Raw genomic sequence first — 20,539 nt, forward strand, 5'->3', positions numbered from 1 at the left:
CTTTTCTTTACAAAGAAAAACCTTCATAATTAAATTAAAGTCAGTCAATTGTATTTATTTTTATTAATAATAAATTGGTTATGTTATGGATAACAGAAGTTCACAAAAAAGCACCCCCAACCACACCCACAAATGCACCCACACAAACAATATATGGAAAGAGAATGAAAGATTTTTGTAAAACGAGAAATTTTTTTAAAAATTAAAGTCCCACAAATCTCCGACATTAATATTAAGATTTTGTTCATCCAAAGTATTTGTAGATTTTTTAATTTTTCCTACAAACTCGCTCCCATCATTCACATCAACGTCCATACAATTTGGAGTATGGGTAGGAAAATTGTTATCCAAAATATTGGAAGTTTCACAACTCTTTGTTGAAGATAAGAGTGGATCCCCTCTCGAGTCCTCTTTATCCAATTGATTATTAAATTGTTGATGGAAATTGTTATCCGCAGAGAAACTTTCTAACCAATCCGAGTACTCAGTGTCCATTGGGAATTCCAAGGCTTCTGTTAACAATTCGTCAATTACTATTGAATCCCCTCCACCGTTGAGCAAGGAGGATTTGTTAGATTTTAGTTCCATGTTTAATAATCCGGCGGTGTCCAAGTCCATGTATTCTTCACCACCATCTTTGTTTAGATTAAGTGTACATGATGGTGGTTCGATTGGATTTGATTCGCCAATTTTTAAAATTTCCTCTGCTTCTTTAGTTAGTGAATTGATTCCCAGGGATCCTTTTCTTTCCAAGGGTTTCTCTTCCCTAAAAGGTTGTTGCTGCGCCAGGCGACGGAAACTGATTTCTGTTGGTAAAGTTACAGCGAATGTTGTGGGAGGAAGGGGAGGTGCGGGGGGTGGTTGGAAGTTGTTTCCTCCATCAGAACGATGAGGTTGTTGGGTTGATGAGGAGGATGGGTGCATGTGGTGTGTGGAGGCGGCGCTGGGAGGAAGTTCTGCGTGGATTACAAAAAAAAATATTAGAAAATAATGCAAAAAACAAGTGAGTGTAAGACTAACCTCCATGTCGGATGAGTATTTCAAGCACATCATCAACCATTTGACTTTTGACGTGTTGTTGTTGCTGTTGGGTTAACGGGGAGCCCTATGTGAAATAATTTGTTAATGAAACAAGATGCTATCACAATATTCACCATTATGTAAGAAAGCTTACCTGGTTAACGATCAAGGGCGTTGATGTGGGCTGACTAGTAGCCTCTGATAATAAATCAGCCAAACAATTTTCAAAGGATGCTGGTGGTGGTGGGGTTTCCCTGATCTTCAAAACCCATGAATTTTCTCCTCCTCCTCCAGAAATAGTGTTAGCGTTGGATGCATCCACTGCATTTTCCACTTGCTGTTTTTGTGAATAAAGAGAACGTTTAAGCAAGTGCAGTTTTATGGAAATTTTAAATGTATCACTTTAATTACCTCCACCGGTTGCTGTGCCGCGTTCCCATTACAACTCGGCATCCACGTCCTAAGCTCATTGACCACGGTCACAGCGGGCGTGGATTCATTTTTGTTAATTAATTCTGATTGTGTTTTTGCCTGTTGTTGCTGCATTTTTTGTTGTATTTTCTGCTGAAGTACAGATCTCGAACTGGGTGAGACCTGCAAGGAGATTGAGCAATTAAATAAAAATCAACAAAGATAAAGATCAGTGATCGTACCCCATTGGTCGGGACTGAAATTATTCCAGCCGTGTCCTTCCCTTCACCACGAGGTTTAAGAATTCCAGATTTATGTAAAAATTCTAAAGTTCCCGAATTTAATAAAGTTGGTGTTGAATTGTTATTTGTTATAAAAAATTTGACATCCTGCGATGGCGTCATTGTTAGCACATTGTTATTGTCGATTCCGTTTTCTTTGACTTCTTCAATTTTTTTAACCGTCTGTTGTCCACATTTCGAACCCTTTTCTTTCTCCTTGTCTATTTTCGCCTGTAGTCTTTCAACTAATTGAGATTTCGATCCACTAACTGGTAAATTTCTCTTCTTCAACTCAGCTTTAAGCTCATTCACTTTCCAGTCGTTTAACTTTATTGACTGAGATAAAGTACTGCTGGTGGTCGTCGTGGTAGTTGCAGCGGTAGAGGTGGTGGGAACCTTTGGTACTTCGTTTGTCGGTTTATTTTCCACCTTAACTACTGAAGAAGTCGTCACTGCGGGCATTACTGAATTATTCTGATTAACCGAACTCTGAGGTAGTGGACTCGTGATGACCAATGTAGTTGTAGTCGCCACCGCCCCCGTCGTTGTCGTCGTCGCCGCAGGTTGTGGCGTTATTTGTTGTGGTTGCTGCACGTAGCTAACCGAGTGAGTATTATTGTTATTAATATTAATATTATTATTTGTCGAAATTGGTGGTTCCGCAGTTGAGCTAAGTATCAAAACTGAATTCGTTGGGTTAGACGAGAGTATTGAGACTGGAAGACAGTTTTTGTCCGAAGATGATACCACGGGATGAAGATTATGATGATGAGATAGGGCGGAGGATGGGAAGGTGGAGGACTGGAGTGTGGAACAAAATGCCTTTTTCTCCTCGGCAGACATTTTCGAAACGGCAGGGAGAAGGATTTTGGGAAACTATAAGAAAACAAAATGAAATTAATTTAGTTTAATATTATTTATATTATTAATTATTTGCTCACCCTGTGTTGCCACTCTAATTGCCATTGTAGAAATAATTGTTGTTGTTGAAGTAATAATTCATATGAGCTTTCCGCAGGACGTTTATTTTGTTCAGAAATATTTGTTGATGATTTTTGAGCACTTGGTGGTCCGCGGTATTCATGAAATTTGATCGTTTTTGGTTTCGATTGGGATTTTGATTTACTAATTTTTTTAGAGCGACTTTTGAAACTGCTGCTAGTACTCGGAGTAGTGGAAGTTATGTTGGAAGGAGTACTTTGAAAAATTGGTTGTTGTTGTATTGATTGTGATGCGTTTGCAAATATTGGTACAGCAAATATTCCAATGTTTTGTTGTGTCGATGATGTAGTGGATTCAGGGATAGTAAATGAATAAGGTGGTGGCGGTGGCGGGGTTGGGATCGGTACAGCTTCCACAATTTTAACAGGCGTCACTGTTGCAACCGCTTGGAGCACTTTATTTTGCACCTCCAAAACGGTTTCTGGAAGGGATAGATCAGGGGCAGAGGGAGGTGCGGATGGGGTTGGAACGTTTTCTTCGGCAGAAACACTGTCGAGATTCACACTTGGTGAGGAGACATCAGAACTTGAATCATCCTCTTGACAAATATATTTCGTTGGTAGAGGTGGACCTGGCGTGGCTCCTTCGCACGTGGCTTTAAAGGGGACGATACCCTCTGCAAAAATCATTGGTCAGTATATTTTTTAAATTAATTAAAAAAAACAGGAAAGAAAAGAACAACTACCTTTAATGGCTTTCTCGATGGATTCATCAGGTGCATGCAGAATGTTTTTCTAGAAAAATAGTAATTATTTTAGTGTCTGCATATGAGGAATAATGTGGTTTCACAAGGAGTAATAAAAAACCTGGACTAATTCTAAAGGACCGGGTCGGTGTATTAAATGATCATTTAAAGAATCGGCAAGACGAGCTCGTTTCAGCATTCTTTGCTTTTCTGCGAGTAAGGGAGCCACCCTTGGATCGGTTTCTGTGAATTTACACAAGAATTACATTTTGTTCATTTTAAAGATCGTAAGTAAAGAAGCATACCCTCCAAAATGTGCTGTCGGACAAGTTCTTGTCTGCTCGGCCTCTGTTGAATCTTTGCTTTAAGTAGATCGCCCATCCTCGCACGTTCCAGTTTCACTCGTTGGCAAGCATACGCCGGAGGAGTGTTGGGGGCTGTGAAAGCAAATGAAAATTAGGAAATTGGTTAAAAGAAAATACCGAAAAAAATATCAACTTACACGGCAGAATCCCCTGCTCAACAAGTTGGTTGATTGGTCTCCTCATTTGCAATTTCAACTTTAATGCTAAGAGAACCAAAACAATTCATTAAACAAAAAATTAGCCTTTGAATCCCCGTAATGATATTACTTACACTCTTTATTCCTATTAATGGATGGTTTTAGCGGTGACTCGTCCACTTCGACGTTTCCGGTCAGCATGGAACCCCCAGCTCCCCCGGAAAACCCACTCAATTGCAAACTTTCTTCTGATCGTCGTCTCAAAAATTCCTCAAAACTAATCTCAACACAATTCGCCATCATGGTCCCAGCCGTATTTTCTCCAGTTGCAGTCGTCTCTTCTTCCATGGCGTTGCTATTATTACTTCCAGACGTCCCAGAGGATGAGGCAGCCATTGTTTTAATTTAATTGGTAACTTTAAACTATTGTGTAATTGGTCAAATTAGTCTTTCTTTGTTTTTGAACATTTGTAGAGTTACAATTATCCAAAATCCACCCTTGTCCTTATCTGAATATCGTATACATTTCTCACAATTTGCAGTAGTTTAATTGGAAATAGATAAATACTGTGAATTATTAAAATCTCTTATATATTTCACATTTATACCGGCGAAAAAACGAAACTATCAACTTTACAACCACTCTCGTACCCCCCATTTTACTCCCCAACTGCTCCCCACAATGTAACAATTGAACATTGTAATAATCTCCAATTAATTAAACCTTCGCAAAGTATTTACTTTGTTATGTGTAAAATTAACCTAAATCCACTCTAGACGTCGTAGTAGATTTATCTAACTTTTGATTATCCAATCTCCAAGGAAAACGGTCCCCCATGAGGCAGAAGGATGAGGCTTATCTTCCGTTGACTAGTAGTTTGTGGAGAATTATAAACTTTAATTATCCACGTATTTATTTATCATCTATTTATTTATTTTTGTAAATCTTCTCCAACCTGAATCAGTTCAAAGTGAGCGGAAAGGAGTGGGTGGATGATGATGGGCTGCTAAGCTGGGATCATTTTAGCCACACTCGCTCTTTGTCTCCTATCTCTAACTCACCTACTAATAGTTGTCTGTGTACCACATAAGTTAACGCAATAATTATGCAAAAAAATGGGACAAAAAAGGAAACTAGAAAGAGGGGAATCAAGCTATTTCTGTTCTGCAGCAGCAGCGAGATTCCAGCAGAAATGTCAAAATACTTGCATGAAATAATATTCCATGAATGAAAAGATACGAGTTTTTGTTTTGTTTTAAGTCTCCACCCCTCATCTCATAATTTCATTTATTTTTTACCACATTCCACAAAAGTAGTTGTACCACAACAATTAAATAAGTAAGTAAATATATGGATATATTTTGTAACACGAGTATATAAAAAAAGACTTGATTTCAATTTTTATATAGAAAGTAATAACTTTTAAATTTTTCGTTTTGTTTGGTGCGAAGAGGGAATTTTTTAACAACGCAAGCTAAAAACGTTGCGTTCATTTAAGAATTAATTCGATCATGGAATTTACTAAACAAGAATTTGAATTGTGGGAAACCATTTTATAATTCATCCTTAGTTGGTGAATCGTCATCTTCATCGGCCTCTTCTGCTTGATCGGGGGCAGCTTGTCCGTAAGATCCGTCCGTTTCCAAGAATTTAGTTAATCCCTCCAGCGTTCGTTCTCCATTGTACTCGATAATTTTATTGTCGCCCTTCTTGTACAACTTGATTGTGGGGAAACTGTTGATTTTGGTGTGTTCCAATTCATTGATGGTGGAGTCCATCTTGGCCACGACGACGGTGGAATCGGAGGCAAATTTCTCACCGAGCTATATTTAATCGAGTGAACAATTTAGTTAGATTTTCACGAGAATGAAATGAAACATTATTATTTTAAGAGTTTTAAACGAACTCACTTTATCATAAATTGGAGCAAGCTGTTTGCAATGTCCGCACCACGGGGCGTAAAATTCGACCAAAACATTCTTTTCAGCATCCAAAGCGACTTCATCAAAGTTCGAGGCAACCAAAATTTTCACGGGGTTTTTGTCCCAATCTTCTGGTAATTCTTGAGATAGAAGGTGTTGCTAAAATTGATACAAAGATCACATTAGTAAACTTTACATAGAAAAAAATACAAAAAATATTATCAAGTATGCGCACCTTCAACTTTCCGTCCAAGAAACTCTCGACCCAGGTCTTCATGTCATCAGCACTGTCCAAAACTTGAGTTGCTGGTTTGTATTTTGCCATTTCATCGGCCAATTTGATGAGTCGAGCAGCAGGGACTTCCTCCTTTTTCATCCCAAAGAATTCAAGGATTCTGCCATGATCTTCATCGTCCGTGTTGATGCTGACGAACAAAACTCGGTCCTTGTAAGTTTTAGCATTTTCCTTCTGACTGTCGAGATACTTTTCATAATGACCGGCTTCCTTGGACAAAAACATGAGGACGTGGGACTTGATTTCACCACCAAACACTTTCTGAGCCGTCTCGTGGTTGAAATCGACAATCAATGGAAGACTTTCACCCTTGACGAATTTGGAAATGTTCTCCTCCGTCAAATCTTTGGATAATTCGGCACGACCGTCATCGAACTGTGAAAAGTTATAATTCGTTGATTAAATTATTAACAAGTGAATCATAATTTAGTTGAATTTACCTTCTTAAAGACCACGACTGCATCACCATCAACCTTGTTCTCAGAAATGAGTGAAGAATCAGTGACGATAGCGAAGGGATAATCGTCCACACCATCGGCGACCTTCAAAAATTCTTTAGCCGCATCGGATGTCTCGCTCTAATCACAATTAAATAAATAATTAGAACAACGCCCTTTAATTAACCTTTAATTAAATAGTCATCTCATAAAATTACCTTAAAGAAACCCACAACAGCTACTTCACCATCCTCCGTGAACTTCTTGAGATCCTCAGCCGATGAAATGGTCTTAGCAGCTGGTCCCGTCTTCTTCTCCAACCAAAGAACAATCTCATCCGCTGTCCTACCCCCAGAGTAGTCGATGGCCTTTCCGTTCCTATAAAATTTGAGGGTGGGATATCCTCGGACAGAGTTTTCCTCTGCTAATTCCGACTCTTCCGTGGCGTCAACTTTGCCCAATTTGATGGCTGAACCGGATTCTTCTAATTTCTTGGCTGCTTTGGCATATTCTGGGGCTAAGGCTTTACAATGTCCGCACCATGGGGCATCTGGAATGCACAAAAAAATGATACAAAGTTCATTAATAAATGTTCAAATTGATGTTATGTAAATGTAGTAATACTATAAGAGTGGAGCTACTAGAGAATAGTGACATCATATAAATTTATCTCAAGTTCCATAAAATACGTGTCAACTGCCACGAGACGTGTCCTTATCTACATTCTTCTTCCAGTCCGGCTGCTTAAAAAACCAACCTGCTTTCTTGCATAGGCAAAAGTTGCAAGATATATTGCACACTAATCAATCTGACTAATCAAGATACTGTTTCTGCCCCACCCTAAAAATTGTTCCCACTAACAAGTTGCTAAAAACAACCCATACAAATTCTGACCTGCCTAAAAAATAAATATGAAAATAGTTTTTTTCCAAAAAAAAACACCCAAAAACTTACAAAATTCGACGAGGACATGCTGATTGTCTTCCAACACCTTGGCATAATTCCCCTTGGTGAGAACAATAACTCCTTCGTCAGTCTTGATTTCTTCGTCGGCTCGCACCACCCCCACGGCAACCAACACCACGGCCAAAATCGTCCTAATCTTCATCTTCTTTTCTACCTCCTAGTAATCTCACGTCTAAAAAATTCCCTTCTGCCACACCACACCCACTCTGACGTCTGACGAGTAAGTTTCCGAGTACAAAATTTCTTTTCAAAATTTCAATTTCGACAGCTAGCGAAGGAGAAGAAGACGAGTGCTCGTGGTGGCTGTTGGCTGTCAAGTGTGTAGTTTTGAGTTAGCAGCCGGATGATGAACTCGCAGAGTAGTCGGAGTGGAGGTTCCATCGTGGAATCGTGGAATTGGCTTAGCCGACAGCCGATGGCCCGATCCCATTCGACGACGCCACTCGTCTACGCCCTCCCAAATCGAGAGGTGCCGCATGAGAGACGTGGTCACGGCTTGGCGTGGCGTGGGAGGTTGTGGTGCGAGGCTTCGTGTGGGCGCAGGGTACGTGGACGAGGATGGAAAAATTCATGCTTCATAGTGATGATGCTAAATGACTTGTTAGTTTTTTAAGAAAACAACATAAAGTTAGATTGCTCGAGGGCATCTGGCTTCTTGGACATGGTCATCCTTGAAGATGGTAAAACGGGAAGATGCAAAAAAACTAAAGATCAGTAATAAAAATTACTGGTTACAGATGAGATTTTCTTATTTAAAATTCTGGTATTGGAAATGGAAATTTTTATTTAATAGTCATTTTATAAATCGTTTCATAACGATTTATTTCCCTGATGATGATGAGTGTTGTGCTGATATCTCTGAAATTGTAATACATACGTGGCACAGTTTTCATATGCAGATGAGTAAATTTACATAGCCCTGTTTAATACGTGACATTTGTGTATGATTTGAGGTAGTAATCGTATAATAATATCACCATTCATCGGTTATCATAATCATCCAGCCATCAATTTCACTGGATAATAAACATGATGATGATGATGATAATGATGCATATCCTTTAATCCACCACAAACATTTTACCGATGAATGAGGAAATGCATACACATCATTTTTTAATTCGTATGCCATAAGTAAATCTTGCACAATTTTTTTGTGTATAGTGCTTTACACTATTTTTTGTACGTTAGACTTAAAAGAATTGTGGGTTTATCAATTTCATAAAAAAAACTTTCTCTGGATTTCTACTTTCCATGCATTGTTTAAATGTAAACAATAATGCGGAGAAATGTTTTTATACGCTTTTATCGTGTCCAAACTTTCATGTTTTGTTATCTGATTGTTTAACAACTTTTTGTAGGAAGTAGAAATGGAAAGTGTAAAATAACTATTTATCCAGTAGTTCCGAGAAAATGTAAATATTTATAAAAACTAAAAAGCTAATATTATTAAAAATACGTGTAATAGTGAAAGATGACGTGTAGTAACATTTTTCCCGTTAATGTTTATTTAAAGAGGTGTAAATAAATTCATGTGAAAAATATGACCACTTATTGACACAGCAGCAGGTGCATTACAAAATAGTTGAATGCTTTGTGCAGATCTCTTCGGTTCGCCAATAATTTATTACTTTTTTCCATGAAATTGCGTAGATTACATAAATCTCTCTATATCTCTGTTTTTATTTAAAGCACTTTTTTGTAATTTAAATAAAATATCACAAGTTTATACTATTAAACCACCATAAATCGACTTTTCATAATATATTATATGGCCAACAAACTACAATCAATCTCTCATGCACTTTGCTTCATTCTTAAAATCGTGTTACATAAGTGCTTGAAATGAATAATAGAAGACAAGAGAATCTACACCACACTTGTAACTTTGTGGATCGCGATCCGAACCGGATCGTAAATTGCGATCCGATCCACGAGCCGATCCGATCCGATCCAGGCGTGGACCGGATCGTGGATCGGCTCGCGGTACTTTCCATCTGCTTGGATCGGATCGTGGATCGGCTCGCGGTACTTTCCATCTGCTTGGATCGGATCGTGGATCGGCTCGCGGTACTTTCCATCTGCTTGGATCGGATCGTGGATCGGCTCGCGGTACTTTCCATCTGCTTGGATCGGATCGTGGATCGGCTCGCGGTACTTTCCATCTGCTTGGATCGGATCGTGGATCGGCTCGCGGTACTTTCCATCTGCTTGGATCGGATCGTGGATCGGCTCGCGATACAAAATGAGTCTGCCACCAGCGATAAATACACTTGTAACTATGTGTATCGCGAACCGATGGATCGTAAAACGCGTGCCGAGCCGATCCGATCCAATCCTGGATCGGATCGTGGATCGGATCGCGATACTTTCCATCCGCTTGGATCGGATCGTGGATCGGATCGCGGTACCTTCCATCGAGGTGGATCGGATCGTGGATCGGATCGCGGTAATTTCCGTTCAGGTGGATCGGATCGTGGATCGGATCGCGAAGCAAAAGTTACATGTGTGATCTACACACATAGTTTTTAGATGCTCGAATATCTTTTAACGACGTTCTCTTACTAAATTTAATTAATTAAAAGTCATTTAGGCCCTGTTTAGACCGAGGTGGGTTTTAACAATAACTTTTTTCTTACTTTCCTTCCTGATAAATAGTTAAAGCTTGTAAAATAATAAGTTATTATCAATAACAATGATGAGTATTGAGTATCCATGCGGGTTAATCTTTGCACGATTCCTTTTTCTTTTTTAATAATTTCTCTTTCTGCAAAATTGAAGTGCATTTTAGAATTTTGAAGTAAAATACAAAAGTTACAAATCAAACTCACCAGTCCCATACTAGCTCTCGGCTTTTTGACGATGATATTCGAGAGAAGACTGCGCTTTTGCTTGACAATTTTCTCTGCCTCTTTTAACTTTTCTTTTAACAGCCTTTGTTGTTCATTCCTCCAAATGGTCTTAAAGTCATTACAGAACGGGGTCCAGGTGGAGAAGAATTCTTGAACTGGGCCGTCTTTCTTGGTCGGAATAAAGTCAAAGAATATCATGGTATTTGTAAACTTCAATTTCGTGTCGTGAAACGTCTCCTCGACCTCCTTCGACTTGTGTTTAGCTGTACATTATTATTATTTTTTTATTAGACTGCAATTAATTTTCGAGCTTTTATTTCATGATTGATATAATTAGACTACCTTGTTCGACAAACGAGGTCATTTTAGCCTTAAAGGGTTCCAAATGTTCAGGCGTTGAGGTATCGATCACAGTTTGCATCCTACGCTCACACACTGCATACAAATTTTATTTCCAATTAAAAACATGCTAAAGGATTATATTATGTAGATATAATTAATTAATTACGTTCCAATTCCGTCGTCAAGCTTTTAATTTCTCTCTCAATTTCGTCAAAGTTTGAGCATGATGCCTTTTCAATGTCAGAAGGCTCGGGAACTGGGAGCTTGGCATCCTCTGGATTCTCCCTGCTTAATACACCTTCGACCTGAAAATAATAGCAATTTAAATTACAATTATGTAAATATTACTCAAAATCGGTTCACACATAATTAAAACTTAAAACATTTTCTACCTCAATGTACTTCATCACGATGAAATGGAGAAAGGTGAAATTATTTTCATTGGCCTTGGTCTCTTTCAATTTAGGCAAGATTTCTAGCTTGAATCCATCGGCCTGACCTCGCTCCCAATTCCCACCATTCATATAATTTCCATAAGTTAGGATTAAGGCGAGTAATTTTTGGAGGTCTTTGGACGCCGTGAGTTGTTCACAGACGAGTGCTAAATTGCTTAATTTGCCCTCAACAGCCGAGAGAGATTCGAAATATGAACATTGAAAGGTCAAAGATTTAATGCGCGTCTCATAATTTGGGATGGAAAGGAGGTCGAAAAGGAATCTGCGAAGGAAAAATAATTTTTAAGTTAAGGTTTTGAATTGAATAAAAATATGAAATCTTACTGGTCCGGTTTGTCTAGAGGTACATCAGGGCATGATTCGACGGAACCCTTTAGAGCTTCAGATTCATCGGGAGTGGCTCTCTAAACCAAATTAAACGAATAATAATTAGTAAATGTTTTGAAAAATTTTACAAAATTAGAATTGCTGTTGAATTACAATTTCTAGAATTTTTTCCAAAACTTCCGAATTAATGACAGACAAATCAAATTCGAAAATAGCTTGTTTAACATGTTCAATATCCAGGTTGAGACTCTTGATTAGAATTCCCACATTTTGTGACCGTTTGCTGTCCAGAATTTTTATTGACTGCAATTTCGCCGGTTTAACTTCAACTTTTTTAGTAATTTTCTTTTCTACAACTTGGCGTGAGAACAGTTTGTGGAAATCGTCCCAGCTTGGAACGGGAACTTCGTCAAGTTTCTCCCAAACTTTGGATGGTTTGGCTGTGTCGAGCACGTCAGCAATGTTTCCACTAAATAAATTGTTATAAAAAGAACAAAATCATTACCAAAAGTTTATGACATGAACTATTGCAATGATTGATTTAATACCCGTAAATCCTATTCAGTTAAGACATAATTGCGTTCAAATGTATTAGAAAATTTGTAATTAGTAAAATTTGAAGTCACCACATACCTCGAGATTTCAGGCGTGGGTACAACTGTGATTGGGAACGGGGTCGCCTCCTTGATTTGGATTCGCTTCCAGTAGAGAGGTTTCATTGGAACTGAAGGTGTGATCGGTTTTTTTCTCACTTCTACAAATATGTACAAAATTAATGCATGTCATTATCGTTATTTCAATTGCATATAAAGTAAAATGCAAATTTTGCAACAAGCAGGGACCATGACCAAAGGGCAAAGCAAAGCGAATCAAGACATATTAAGACATAACCGACCTTGTTTAACGACCATTGGGGGCGGTGGCAAAGGGCAAGGACCTGTGGAACTACTACCACCACCGGGAAGTGGGGGTGGTGGTGGTCCACCAGGCAGAGGGGGAGGAGGAGGGCCTCCAAACGAACCTGACATTGGTGGAGGAGGGCCAGGAGGAGGAGGAGGTGGAGGAACGTAAGGAGGAGGTTGCCCACCCGAACTCGGGGGGAGTGGAGGTGGGGGTGGACCGCATGAAGCTGGCGGAAGTGGGGGTGGAGGAGGAGGAGGTGGGCCACAGGAAGCCGGTGGGGGTGGAGGAGGCGGCGGGGGTGGCGGTGCAGGAGCGGAAGTCGGCTTAAAATCCTGGTCAAGTTGTTGATTAAGGTTCTGAAAATTAAAAAGTAATTAGTTAAACTGCATTACATAAAAACTTTAAACTATTTAATTTGTACCTGAATATCCTGCAAGGTTTTTAATTTGTCCACTTCTTGTTCAAGCTCCTCGATCCGCTTCGCATATTTCTCCAAAAGTTGTGCAGTTTCTCCTCGAACGGAGAACAAATTTATTTCATGAGCGTTTTCCTTCTTTTCCAGTACCTCTTTGTGCTCGCGTTTCAGACCAGACAGTGCACTTTGAAATTCTACAGGTCGACATTAAAATCATTATTGATCATTCATTCGTACCCCATAAATTAAAATCATTAAGCATTTTCTACAAGAGTACATACAACAACGACAAGCAGATTTAGTTGGTTATTTATATAGCAAAACACACACCTTTGGAATCTTGGTCATCTCTCGTGAGATCAATTTCGCTCTCGAAATGAGAGACCGTTTCGGGTACGATTCCCGGTTTAGGTAAATGTTCTGGAGATAACGTTCTATTCGCACCACCACCAACATAGTTAGTCGTAGAATCACCACCCTCTGTTCCATCCCCTCCTGATGGCGAGGCAGCAGATGGGGAAATTGAAAATGTTAATACTTTCACCAAACGTACAAGCATTACGCCCAATCAATTAATTGCATATTTTATAGTTAGTTAATAGAAAAGTTATCAGTTTTTAAGCATAAAAAAATCTACCCATCTACAAAAAATTCCTCTACCTGCTTCCGTATATTTTGCCCCTGCTTTCGATGGTGGCGTCGTCCCTACTGAAGCTGAATTATTACTAGGGGGCCATTGGACTGGGGGCAATTTTCCAGGTATTTGTCCGCCTGATACTGCCTCCGAGTGGGCCCAAACGTACATTAAATCCGTTCTGAAAATAGGATCCAGGGATGTCGAAGAATCCTCGATCTGCTTCACCACCCCCGCAGCGAGCAACATTGTGCAAAAATTGTTTGCCAGCAGTCTGAGATCCGACGATGCGGATGAAGTGGTGTCCTTGTTACCCTCGTGACTCGACGGCGATGACGACATGAACCAATTGATGAGCATAATGCCTTCGAACTTTTCGTACGATTTAAAATCCAGTTTCTCTGGAATATATTTTGGTCTGGAAGCATTTTTTTGGAGGTGTTGTTGTTCCGCGAGGGTGAGACTTGCGACTTTTCGGAGAACATTCGACTCTGGAGGAGGAACATCTGAGACGGATGCGTATCGCCGTGGTGGGACACAATTGATTCCAACGCCGACAAGTTCGTGCTCATTTCCTGTAATTTAAAGCAACAGTCGCACTTGAGTAATTAGTAATTCCGGAAATATATAAATTGAAATTTTCGTATAACTTCAAAACTAATTATTGGACAACCTCCTAAATCACCACTTCCACCTTCATGTACTTTATGCACCAAAGAATTTTCCCTACTTTCACTTTCACTCTCTCCACAATCGACTTCCACATACGAAATGACGGGATGATAATTAAGATCAAGGTCAGTGTTCGTCCCACGCTCCACAAATCTCCGTGTCCTCCACATGCAGACAAATTGATAGATTATTTCCAACGATCTGAGAAAGAGAAGGGTGACGACCAGGATCATCCCGAGATACATGAGCGTGTTTTGCATCGTCTGCTTGAATTGCCCGTCCTCATGATCAAAATGGTCATCCTCTAGTTCAGTAACAACTTGATTTTGCACTTTGGGTTGCACTTTGGCCCGTTGTATATTGATCCTGATTCGTTCTTCCTCGAAATTGTCGTGCAGTCCATTCCCTTCACCCGTGTCGTGGTATTGTTGATTCAGTTTGTACAGATAAGAATTGACGTAGCGACGAGACAACTCCCTCATCTTGAGGGTCTTGTTGTCATTATCTTTCCAAAAGTGGTTCATTTCGATTTCTTTCTACTCGGATTTTCAATTTTGGAAGACGTAAAATACAAAAGTGAATTGGAGAAAGGTGTTTTTTGAGTGATTACATTTTTCTATTTACTATTTTCTTGCAGCGAAATTATTCAGACGACTGCGACGACGACAAACCCCGACGAAAAAGTGGTTGCCATACCAATACTTTATTTTATAAAAGAACCCCCACCCACCTGTCAAACACTGCTCGCTAACGGTGGAATCTTTCCTCCCCCCGAAACCGGAAGTGGGTGGCAATTCATCCTCCGGAGATGAAATCGAGGACAGTTCGACCTTTCTCTTCCTTGTCAACGTAAACGAAGTGGTCATCCCTCGTTGAGGTCTTTGTGGACTGTAAATTTATGCCAAATCGTCAGTATGACTCTTATTATACAAAAAATGGTGTGCATTTAAAAAAATGTCTTACATAATCTCCGGTAGTGCACCGAACGCTCTGCTCGCATCGTCCTCCTCGTCAAACACGAGATTTCCATTACTCTCAGCCGTAGGCATTGTCAACTATTTAAATAGTGTTAAGTATATAAGAGAAGATTTGTAACACGATATTTCGAAAAATATATGTATGCAACTTCTCGAGTCACAAATATGCAAAAGTTCTCAACTTTCGTGTCTGTTGAAATGTATAAAAAAAAATCAGGAAAAATGTTCGTCAAGAAAAATATCTGGAGGTGAGGAGAGCAAATGTTCAGACTCAAACTTTAAGACATGTTTACAACATTCCGGTGTCAGGTTTTCAACTAAAGTTGAAGAAAAAAGTTTGGTTATTAAGTAAGAAGGTGACTGTAGAGATTTAGCAGCTGAATGTATATGCATCATAAACTGCACACACCGATGATTATAATGCTTAACCACTGTTAAGAAAAAGAAGGAGTTACTGGTTGGTTAAATTTTACGGCATGTCTTGAATTGACATCCTTTTAACGGTGCGAGTGAGACTATTTGAGAAGGATTGTGTGTATGCATACGTTATCTTTTTATCTGTAATCTTGCCTAATTAATGATTTTCTCTGTATTTACATACCTCGAAGGAATCTATGCTGAGTTGATCACTTTGGTTTCTGAGCGTGTCATCATCATCGTCGTAATTCCATACCCCGAGTCCCAACGCGGTGTGGTAACTCTCAGTTCCAGTGATTCCTGGGACAAAGTCAAAACTGGTGTTAAATATGAAAACCATAATTTTCCCGAATTAATTAAATATATTATTATTTAAATGACATAATGTCCTGATGACAGATACACAATGATGTGGATGAGATTTAAATACGACTAACTGACAATCTACCTGTGTCAGGCGTTGTTATTGTTGTTGCAAAACCATCACTTTACTAAGTATGTTGGGATAAAAAAAGCCTTGTAATTATTGAGCAAGTTTGGAATCACTCCACCAAATCCTTGCATTTTGTACCCAACAGAACACTAAACGTTAAGGAAAAATATACAAAATATTGGAATCCTTTGTAGTTAAAAATTACAAACGCTATAGTCAAAAACTCGCTGTTAATAATAATGCGCAGAGAGAGACAACGGATGTGAATTATTTAACTTTTGAACGGAAATGTAATTTGTCACGCTGTAAAAAACTTGTGACTGATAATTATTTGGCACGGTTTTGCACAATGTGCACAACTTTGCGTTAAACAAAATCTTGTAAAATGAAGCTCTTTAAGGCTCACCGTCAGTGGCAGCGGTTCGATAAGTGTCGGCTACTGTGAGGGAAGAATCCGCTTCGGATAAGTCTTGGTCGAATTCGTCGTCGCCGAAATTTCGATGATTTTTTTCATCCTCACAACAATCATCGTCATCATTGACTATGCTCAGATGGACTTCTGGTACCACTCCGGAAGGTGTTTTCCCTTCGGGCACTCCTGCTGCAACAGGGAAGAAGATGATGACAAAAAAGTGTAAATAATAATAATATAGATTTTCCTACATGGTAAATGGAACAACAATGCAATCTGCATTAATAGCAAAGTTCTACTTGTGCAGGCAGAAATGGTGATGACGAGTGCAACATATTGCATATGGACATACATGCTCATTCATTTTGCGAGTTTGCTATTTATTACTCCCCGTATTTGCACTGGTTTCTATTGTTTTATTGTCATGCATGTGTTACGGAGAAATTATTAGTGACCATTGATATGACATTATTATAGGAAAGATATTTAGTTCCTGAACATATACATGGACCTGTAACATAATAAACTATGGTATTTTTGACCATTTTTCTCATCGTCTTGTACGCACATCTTACATCTTATGGGTGTAAAATGTCTCGAATTTCAAAATTATTAAAACAGTTCCTAAAATTTGATCACTTCTGATCCGAAATTAAAGTAATGCACTATGCAATATTGGTTAAATAGGAAACAGACTGTGCATGTGCATATAACGCCCACGCGTTCATTTCCTCTGTAGAGAGAAGAATAGAATCTATGAGAGATTGAGAGAATAGAAAAGTGAGTGTGGATGCCAATTTATGTACATGCAAGTTCTATACGTATGAGTCATCATGCTCTCTCAATTGGTGATGACTCACTAATTGAAATTTTAGTGCAAATTTTTCTGTAACGATATATTCTAAAATTTAAAAAAATACGTAAATAGCATACCCTTTCCCACCGGTGGGGCTGGTGCTGGCCTATTTTTTAAACTTTTTCCAGGCGTCGGCCCCGTTCCCGTCGTCGTTGTTGTAATCACGGATTGCTGAGTTTTCTTCTCCTTATCAGACTTTCCCTTGATGCTTGGCTTATCTTTTCCCTTCCCCTTGTCCTTGCCCTCTTTCCCAGCCTGATTCCCCATGATTAATCTTGGAAAAAGCGAGACCAGCTCAGTCTCACTATTATTCTCACTATTATTCGTAAGAAAGGTGTTAAACACGTGTTCCCTCGTCGTTCTCGCCAAAGTTCTCCGATGACCGCAGAATGAGGGGTGATTTTCTTGCACGGTGATTATGGAAGGATTCCTCTTTTTGACCCATGCTTTACCACCAGTACCGTCTGAGTGATTGGCTACCGTGGTCAAAATCTCTCTCGCTTTTACACACTCGACGCATGGGATGAGGTAGTAATAGTGCCCATCGTGCCTGCCACTCTGTCTGCTAGAACTCGTTATTGATTGCGACTGCACCACTTGATTCTTGTCGACACATTTGTTATTTTTTTGATGTGGTTTATCACAATTTAGAATATTTCCATTCACATCAGTCGTTTGAATATCTAGAAACTCATTCCTCCAGAATTGCCAATCATTAAATTCGTCTTTTACTTCAGGCGTCGTATTTCTGCTCGAGGGACGATCTGATATTGACGAAGTCGACAAAGCAAACGATGGCAATTGACAAATTTCAAGTTTATGCCTGAATTTAGGCCTTGTTTCAGAAGATGAATCTTGCGACGTGGGTGGGGTTGATGAACCACGTGACGTTGCAGACGATAATAATTCCGGTGGAGACGCGACGTGTCCCAAATTTAGAGAATTATCAGGAAGAAATACGGAATCTTCAAACGTTGAATTTTTACAATCTTCGTCCCGTAACCGATAAACTTTAAGATTTATGGAACCACTTTCACCACTGCTGCACGAGCACAACTCACTTTCTCCTAGCTCGTCGTCCTCGTCTTCAATTAAAGTTTTGTTGTGCGCATAATTAAGCGGAGTTAATTCGACGAGGTTACATTTTGTACCAGTTTCTCCCTTTGCTGCTGAGGAGGAAGTGGTAATAGGTGGAGTTTCTACTACATGACGATCAGATGGGTGAAAGTCATATTGTTGATGTTTCCCAATAACATTTTCTGGTAGGCAGGGAAATGTTGAGATTGGTGAAAGTGAGTCAACTACTTTCTCTCGATCTGCGCACTGAGCTGCTGCTGCTGCTTTCTCCGTGGTGTCGATAATGACCATGTCGGGGTCATCTCCTTCCATGGGGGCGCGTTCATGGAGACTGTTGGGGTCCAAGGACTCTTCGGATGAAAAGTACCGTTCAGTTTCGGATGAAATGGTTAATAGCTTGTCCATCTTTCTAGCTTTCTTTTTATTCCTTTTGGCTGTGGGGTCTTGGAGAAAGTATGGCTTTCCTCCTTCTTCTTCTGGAAGGTTGTTGTTAGTCTCATTGTTGAGAAGATCAGTCTCTGCGGTGGAGGGGGTGACGACGCCATCGTTTACGGCAAAGATGTCCGACTCATGACCGGGAGAAAGTGACGTGGACGACGAGGAGGAAGAATTTAGACTTGTACTACTGCTAGGGTTGGATTTGAATAGCCGACGGAACATTTTGGTGGGTGGGGCTGTGGAGTGGGAGGAGGTTTCAACTAGGTGGGATAGAATAATAGAAAAATTAGAATTTAGATTTACTTTCTCCAATAAAATTATACATAAAATAAAATAAAATCTCAGTCAAATGGTAATCGCGATTTTAAAATTCTATGGAAAGTGTCCAGTTGAAAATTAAGTTATAGATACGTGTTTTCAAGCACTTACCCAAACTGTGTAGTACTTTCTTTTCTTTACAATTTACGCTTTAACATTTTGAAATAAAAACAAAAATCCCGAAATGTACATACGTTACCCGTCAAATCGCAAATATTTGACTTTATAAATGCAAAATCCTAGACTCATTCCAAACACACTCACCTTACAACTCAAGAAATTTATGTAATGCAAATATTTAAACGCCACACATGTAACGATTGCAAATTCCAATCTTCTCCAACCAGCAGCAGCGATTTCTCAATCTGCATATTAACCTCTCAGTCCTCAAACTCATCTCATTCTCACAACTTTACATTCTCAGATTTGCATACGGCATATCGTAATAGCAATAACGAGAAGACAAAGATTTTCATTATTTCACTACTACCACCAAACAAACAACTTGATTCAATCTAAAAACTTGCTCACGACTTATTTATATGATCCCAAACACAATGCAACAATTTAATCTGAACATCATTTATTAGACGTCGAGTGACTTATTGAATTAACAGAAATACAATCGCACCTCTTCTTCTCAACGAGCAAAAATAAAACACCTTTTGTTTCACAGTCCGAGACTATCTCGGACTATCGCATTATTCACCGTAACTTTACACACTTGCTGTCACTGACTGAAAATGCAAATAATAAAAATATCGAGAAATTCCTTACCATGACTGTACTACATTATTTGACGTATATTTACGTATGCAGACTGGGAGCACATCACATCACACACTAATGAAGATAAAATGTCAACATAACCAACCCTCATTATTACATACATTTGTGCGAAATGTAAATGTTTTCAGAGTTGATTTAAGATAACGTGACCGAGGATGGAGGAATGTACAGATTTGTGAATGCAACCACTCTTAATAATAATAACAATCGGTAAGATAAGTGAATTAGAGATGTTGTTTTATTTGCAGAGAATTTGCCTATTAAAAGGAGGAACCTTGTTGTGGATTGTGAAGGCAAATTCATAGTGAATTTTAGGAGTGCATATATAAATAAATGTATATATGTACATATGAGAGTAAATAGCGTAATGTTTTTGGGAGTGAGTCAGTGCATACGCGTCGCAATTGCTGGTCAATTAACAATAGAAATCTCTGAGCTATGAGGGTGTTGTTGACCACTTAAGAGAGTTAAAGGATATGAATTTATATATGTAGTTTTGTCGTAGGTGTCACCTTTTTGGCAAGATCTAGTTTGGTTGCATTTCTGCTATCAGCCGTAGATAGACAGGATTTGATGGGTGGCTGACGGATTGTCAGGTAGGGTCAAGAATGTGCTTACTTTACTCGTTATACGCCAAAGATAGACGATGAGTTGTAGTCTATCCACTTATTAGTGGGTGATGGATGGATGGATGGATGAG

The 20,539-nt window shown here is 39.2% G+C and overlaps 3 protein-coding genes across 29 annotated transcripts; all 3 read right to left on the reverse strand.

Annotated features, from left to right (window-relative positions):
* Window positions 1-29: 29 nt before the first annotated feature.
* On the reverse strand, window positions 30-4,894 carry LOC110848087 (myocardin-related transcription factor A). The gene is made up of 11 exons (XM_022095203.2): window positions 4,036-4,894; window positions 3,902-3,967; window positions 3,705-3,836; window positions 3,521-3,642; window positions 3,400-3,448; window positions 2,654-3,330; window positions 1,674-2,588; window positions 1,432-1,614; window positions 1,175-1,357; window positions 1,021-1,105; window positions 30-956 (listed from the first exon to the last, which is right to left on the reverse strand). Exons 1-11 carry the CDS (start codon window positions 4,295-4,297, stop codon window positions 196-198), a joined length of 3,435 nt encoding a protein of 1,144 aa, XP_021950895.1. The 5' UTR covers window positions 4,298-4,894; the 3' UTR covers window positions 30-195.
* Window positions 4,895-5,144: 250 nt separating this feature from the next.
* LOC110848084 (protein disulfide-isomerase) lies at window positions 5,145-7,852 on the reverse strand. Its single transcript, XM_022095199.2, has 6 exons — window positions 7,511-7,852; window positions 6,775-7,106; window positions 6,560-6,697; window positions 6,060-6,494; window positions 5,813-5,983; window positions 5,145-5,725 (listed from the first exon to the last, which is right to left on the reverse strand). The coding sequence occupies exons 1-6, from the start codon at window positions 7,662-7,664 to the stop codon at window positions 5,456-5,458; spliced, it is 1,500 nt and encodes a 499-aa protein (XP_021950891.1). The 5' UTR covers window positions 7,665-7,852; the 3' UTR covers window positions 5,145-5,455.
* Window positions 7,853-9,127: 1,275 nt separating this feature from the next.
* On the reverse strand, window positions 9,128-19,975 carry LOC110848536 (protein cappuccino). 27 transcript variants are annotated; one of them, XM_035850875.1, is made up of 21 exons: window positions 19,162-19,308; window positions 17,295-18,992; window positions 16,356-16,550; window positions 15,701-15,816; window positions 15,086-15,177; window positions 14,853-15,010; window positions 13,477-14,025; window positions 13,147-13,311; window positions 12,823-13,010; window positions 12,394-12,757; window positions 12,132-12,252; window positions 12,047-12,055; window positions 11,652-11,967; window positions 11,496-11,575; window positions 11,109-11,433; window positions 10,883-11,021; window positions 10,717-10,809; window positions 10,354-10,637; window positions 10,162-10,289; window positions 10,044-10,086; window positions 9,128-9,361 (listed from the first exon to the last, which is right to left on the reverse strand). In XM_035850875.1, exons 2-19 carry the CDS (start codon window positions 18,952-18,954, stop codon window positions 10,245-10,247), a joined length of 4,899 nt encoding a protein of 1,632 aa, XP_035706768.1. In that variant the 5' UTR covers window positions 18,955-18,992; window positions 19,162-19,308; the 3' UTR covers window positions 9,128-9,361; window positions 10,044-10,086; window positions 10,162-10,244. The 27 variants fall into 27 exon arrangements, with proteins under 27 accessions (XP_035706768.1, XP_021951474.1, XP_035706769.1 ...); XM_022095782.2 differs by having other exon boundaries at window positions 9,128-9,391; XM_035850876.1 differs by having other exon boundaries at window positions 10,027-10,086.
* Between the last annotated feature and the right edge of the window lie 564 nt (window positions 19,976-20,539).

This window comes from Folsomia candida, unplaced genomic scaffold, assembly GCF_002217175.1.
Source record: "Folsomia candida strain VU population unplaced genomic scaffold, ASM221717v1 Fcan01_Sc004, whole genome shotgun sequence".
Classification (NCBI taxonomy): domain Eukaryota; kingdom Metazoa; phylum Arthropoda; class Collembola; order Entomobryomorpha; family Isotomidae; genus Folsomia; species Folsomia candida.

Bases quoted from the DNA above. Each gene is read 5' to 3' on its own strand.
- LOC110848536 (XM_035850859.1), bottom strand. From the start codon at position 18,954: ATGTTCCGTCGGCTATTCAAATCCAACCCTAGCAGTAGTACAAGTCTA. The intron at 13,011-13,146 runs GTGTGTGTTTTG...GTCGACCTGTAG, and splicing joins AGATGACCAAGATTCCAAAG to AATTTCAAAGTGCACTGTCT. The intron at 12,253-12,393 runs GTCGGTTATGTC...ACATATTTGTAG, and splicing joins CCCAATGGTCGTTAAACAAG to AAGTGAGAAAAAAACCGATC.
- LOC110848087 (XM_022095203.2), bottom strand. From the start codon at position 4,297: ATGGCTGCCTCATCCTCTGGGACGTCTGGAAGTAATAATAGCAACGCC. The intron at 3,968-4,035 runs GTAAGTAATATC...TGGTTCTCTTAG, and splicing joins CATTAATAGGAATAAAGAGT to CATTAAAGTTGAAATTGCAA. The intron at 2,589-2,653 runs GTGAGCAAATAA...GTTTTCTTATAG, and splicing joins AATTAGAGTGGCAACACAGG to TTTCCCAAAATCCTTCTCCC.
- LOC110848084 (XM_022095199.2), bottom strand. From the start codon at position 7,664: ATGAAGATTAGGACGATTTTGGCCGTGGTGTTGGTTGCCGTGGGGGTG. The intron at 7,107-7,510 runs GTAAGTTTTTGG...TGTGCATTCCAG, and splicing joins GCATGTCCTCGTCGAATTTT to ATGCCCCATGGTGCGGACAT. The intron at 5,726-5,812 runs GTGAGTTCGTTT...GATTAAATATAG, and splicing joins TTGCTCCAATTTATGATAAA to CTCGGTGAGAAATTTGCCTC.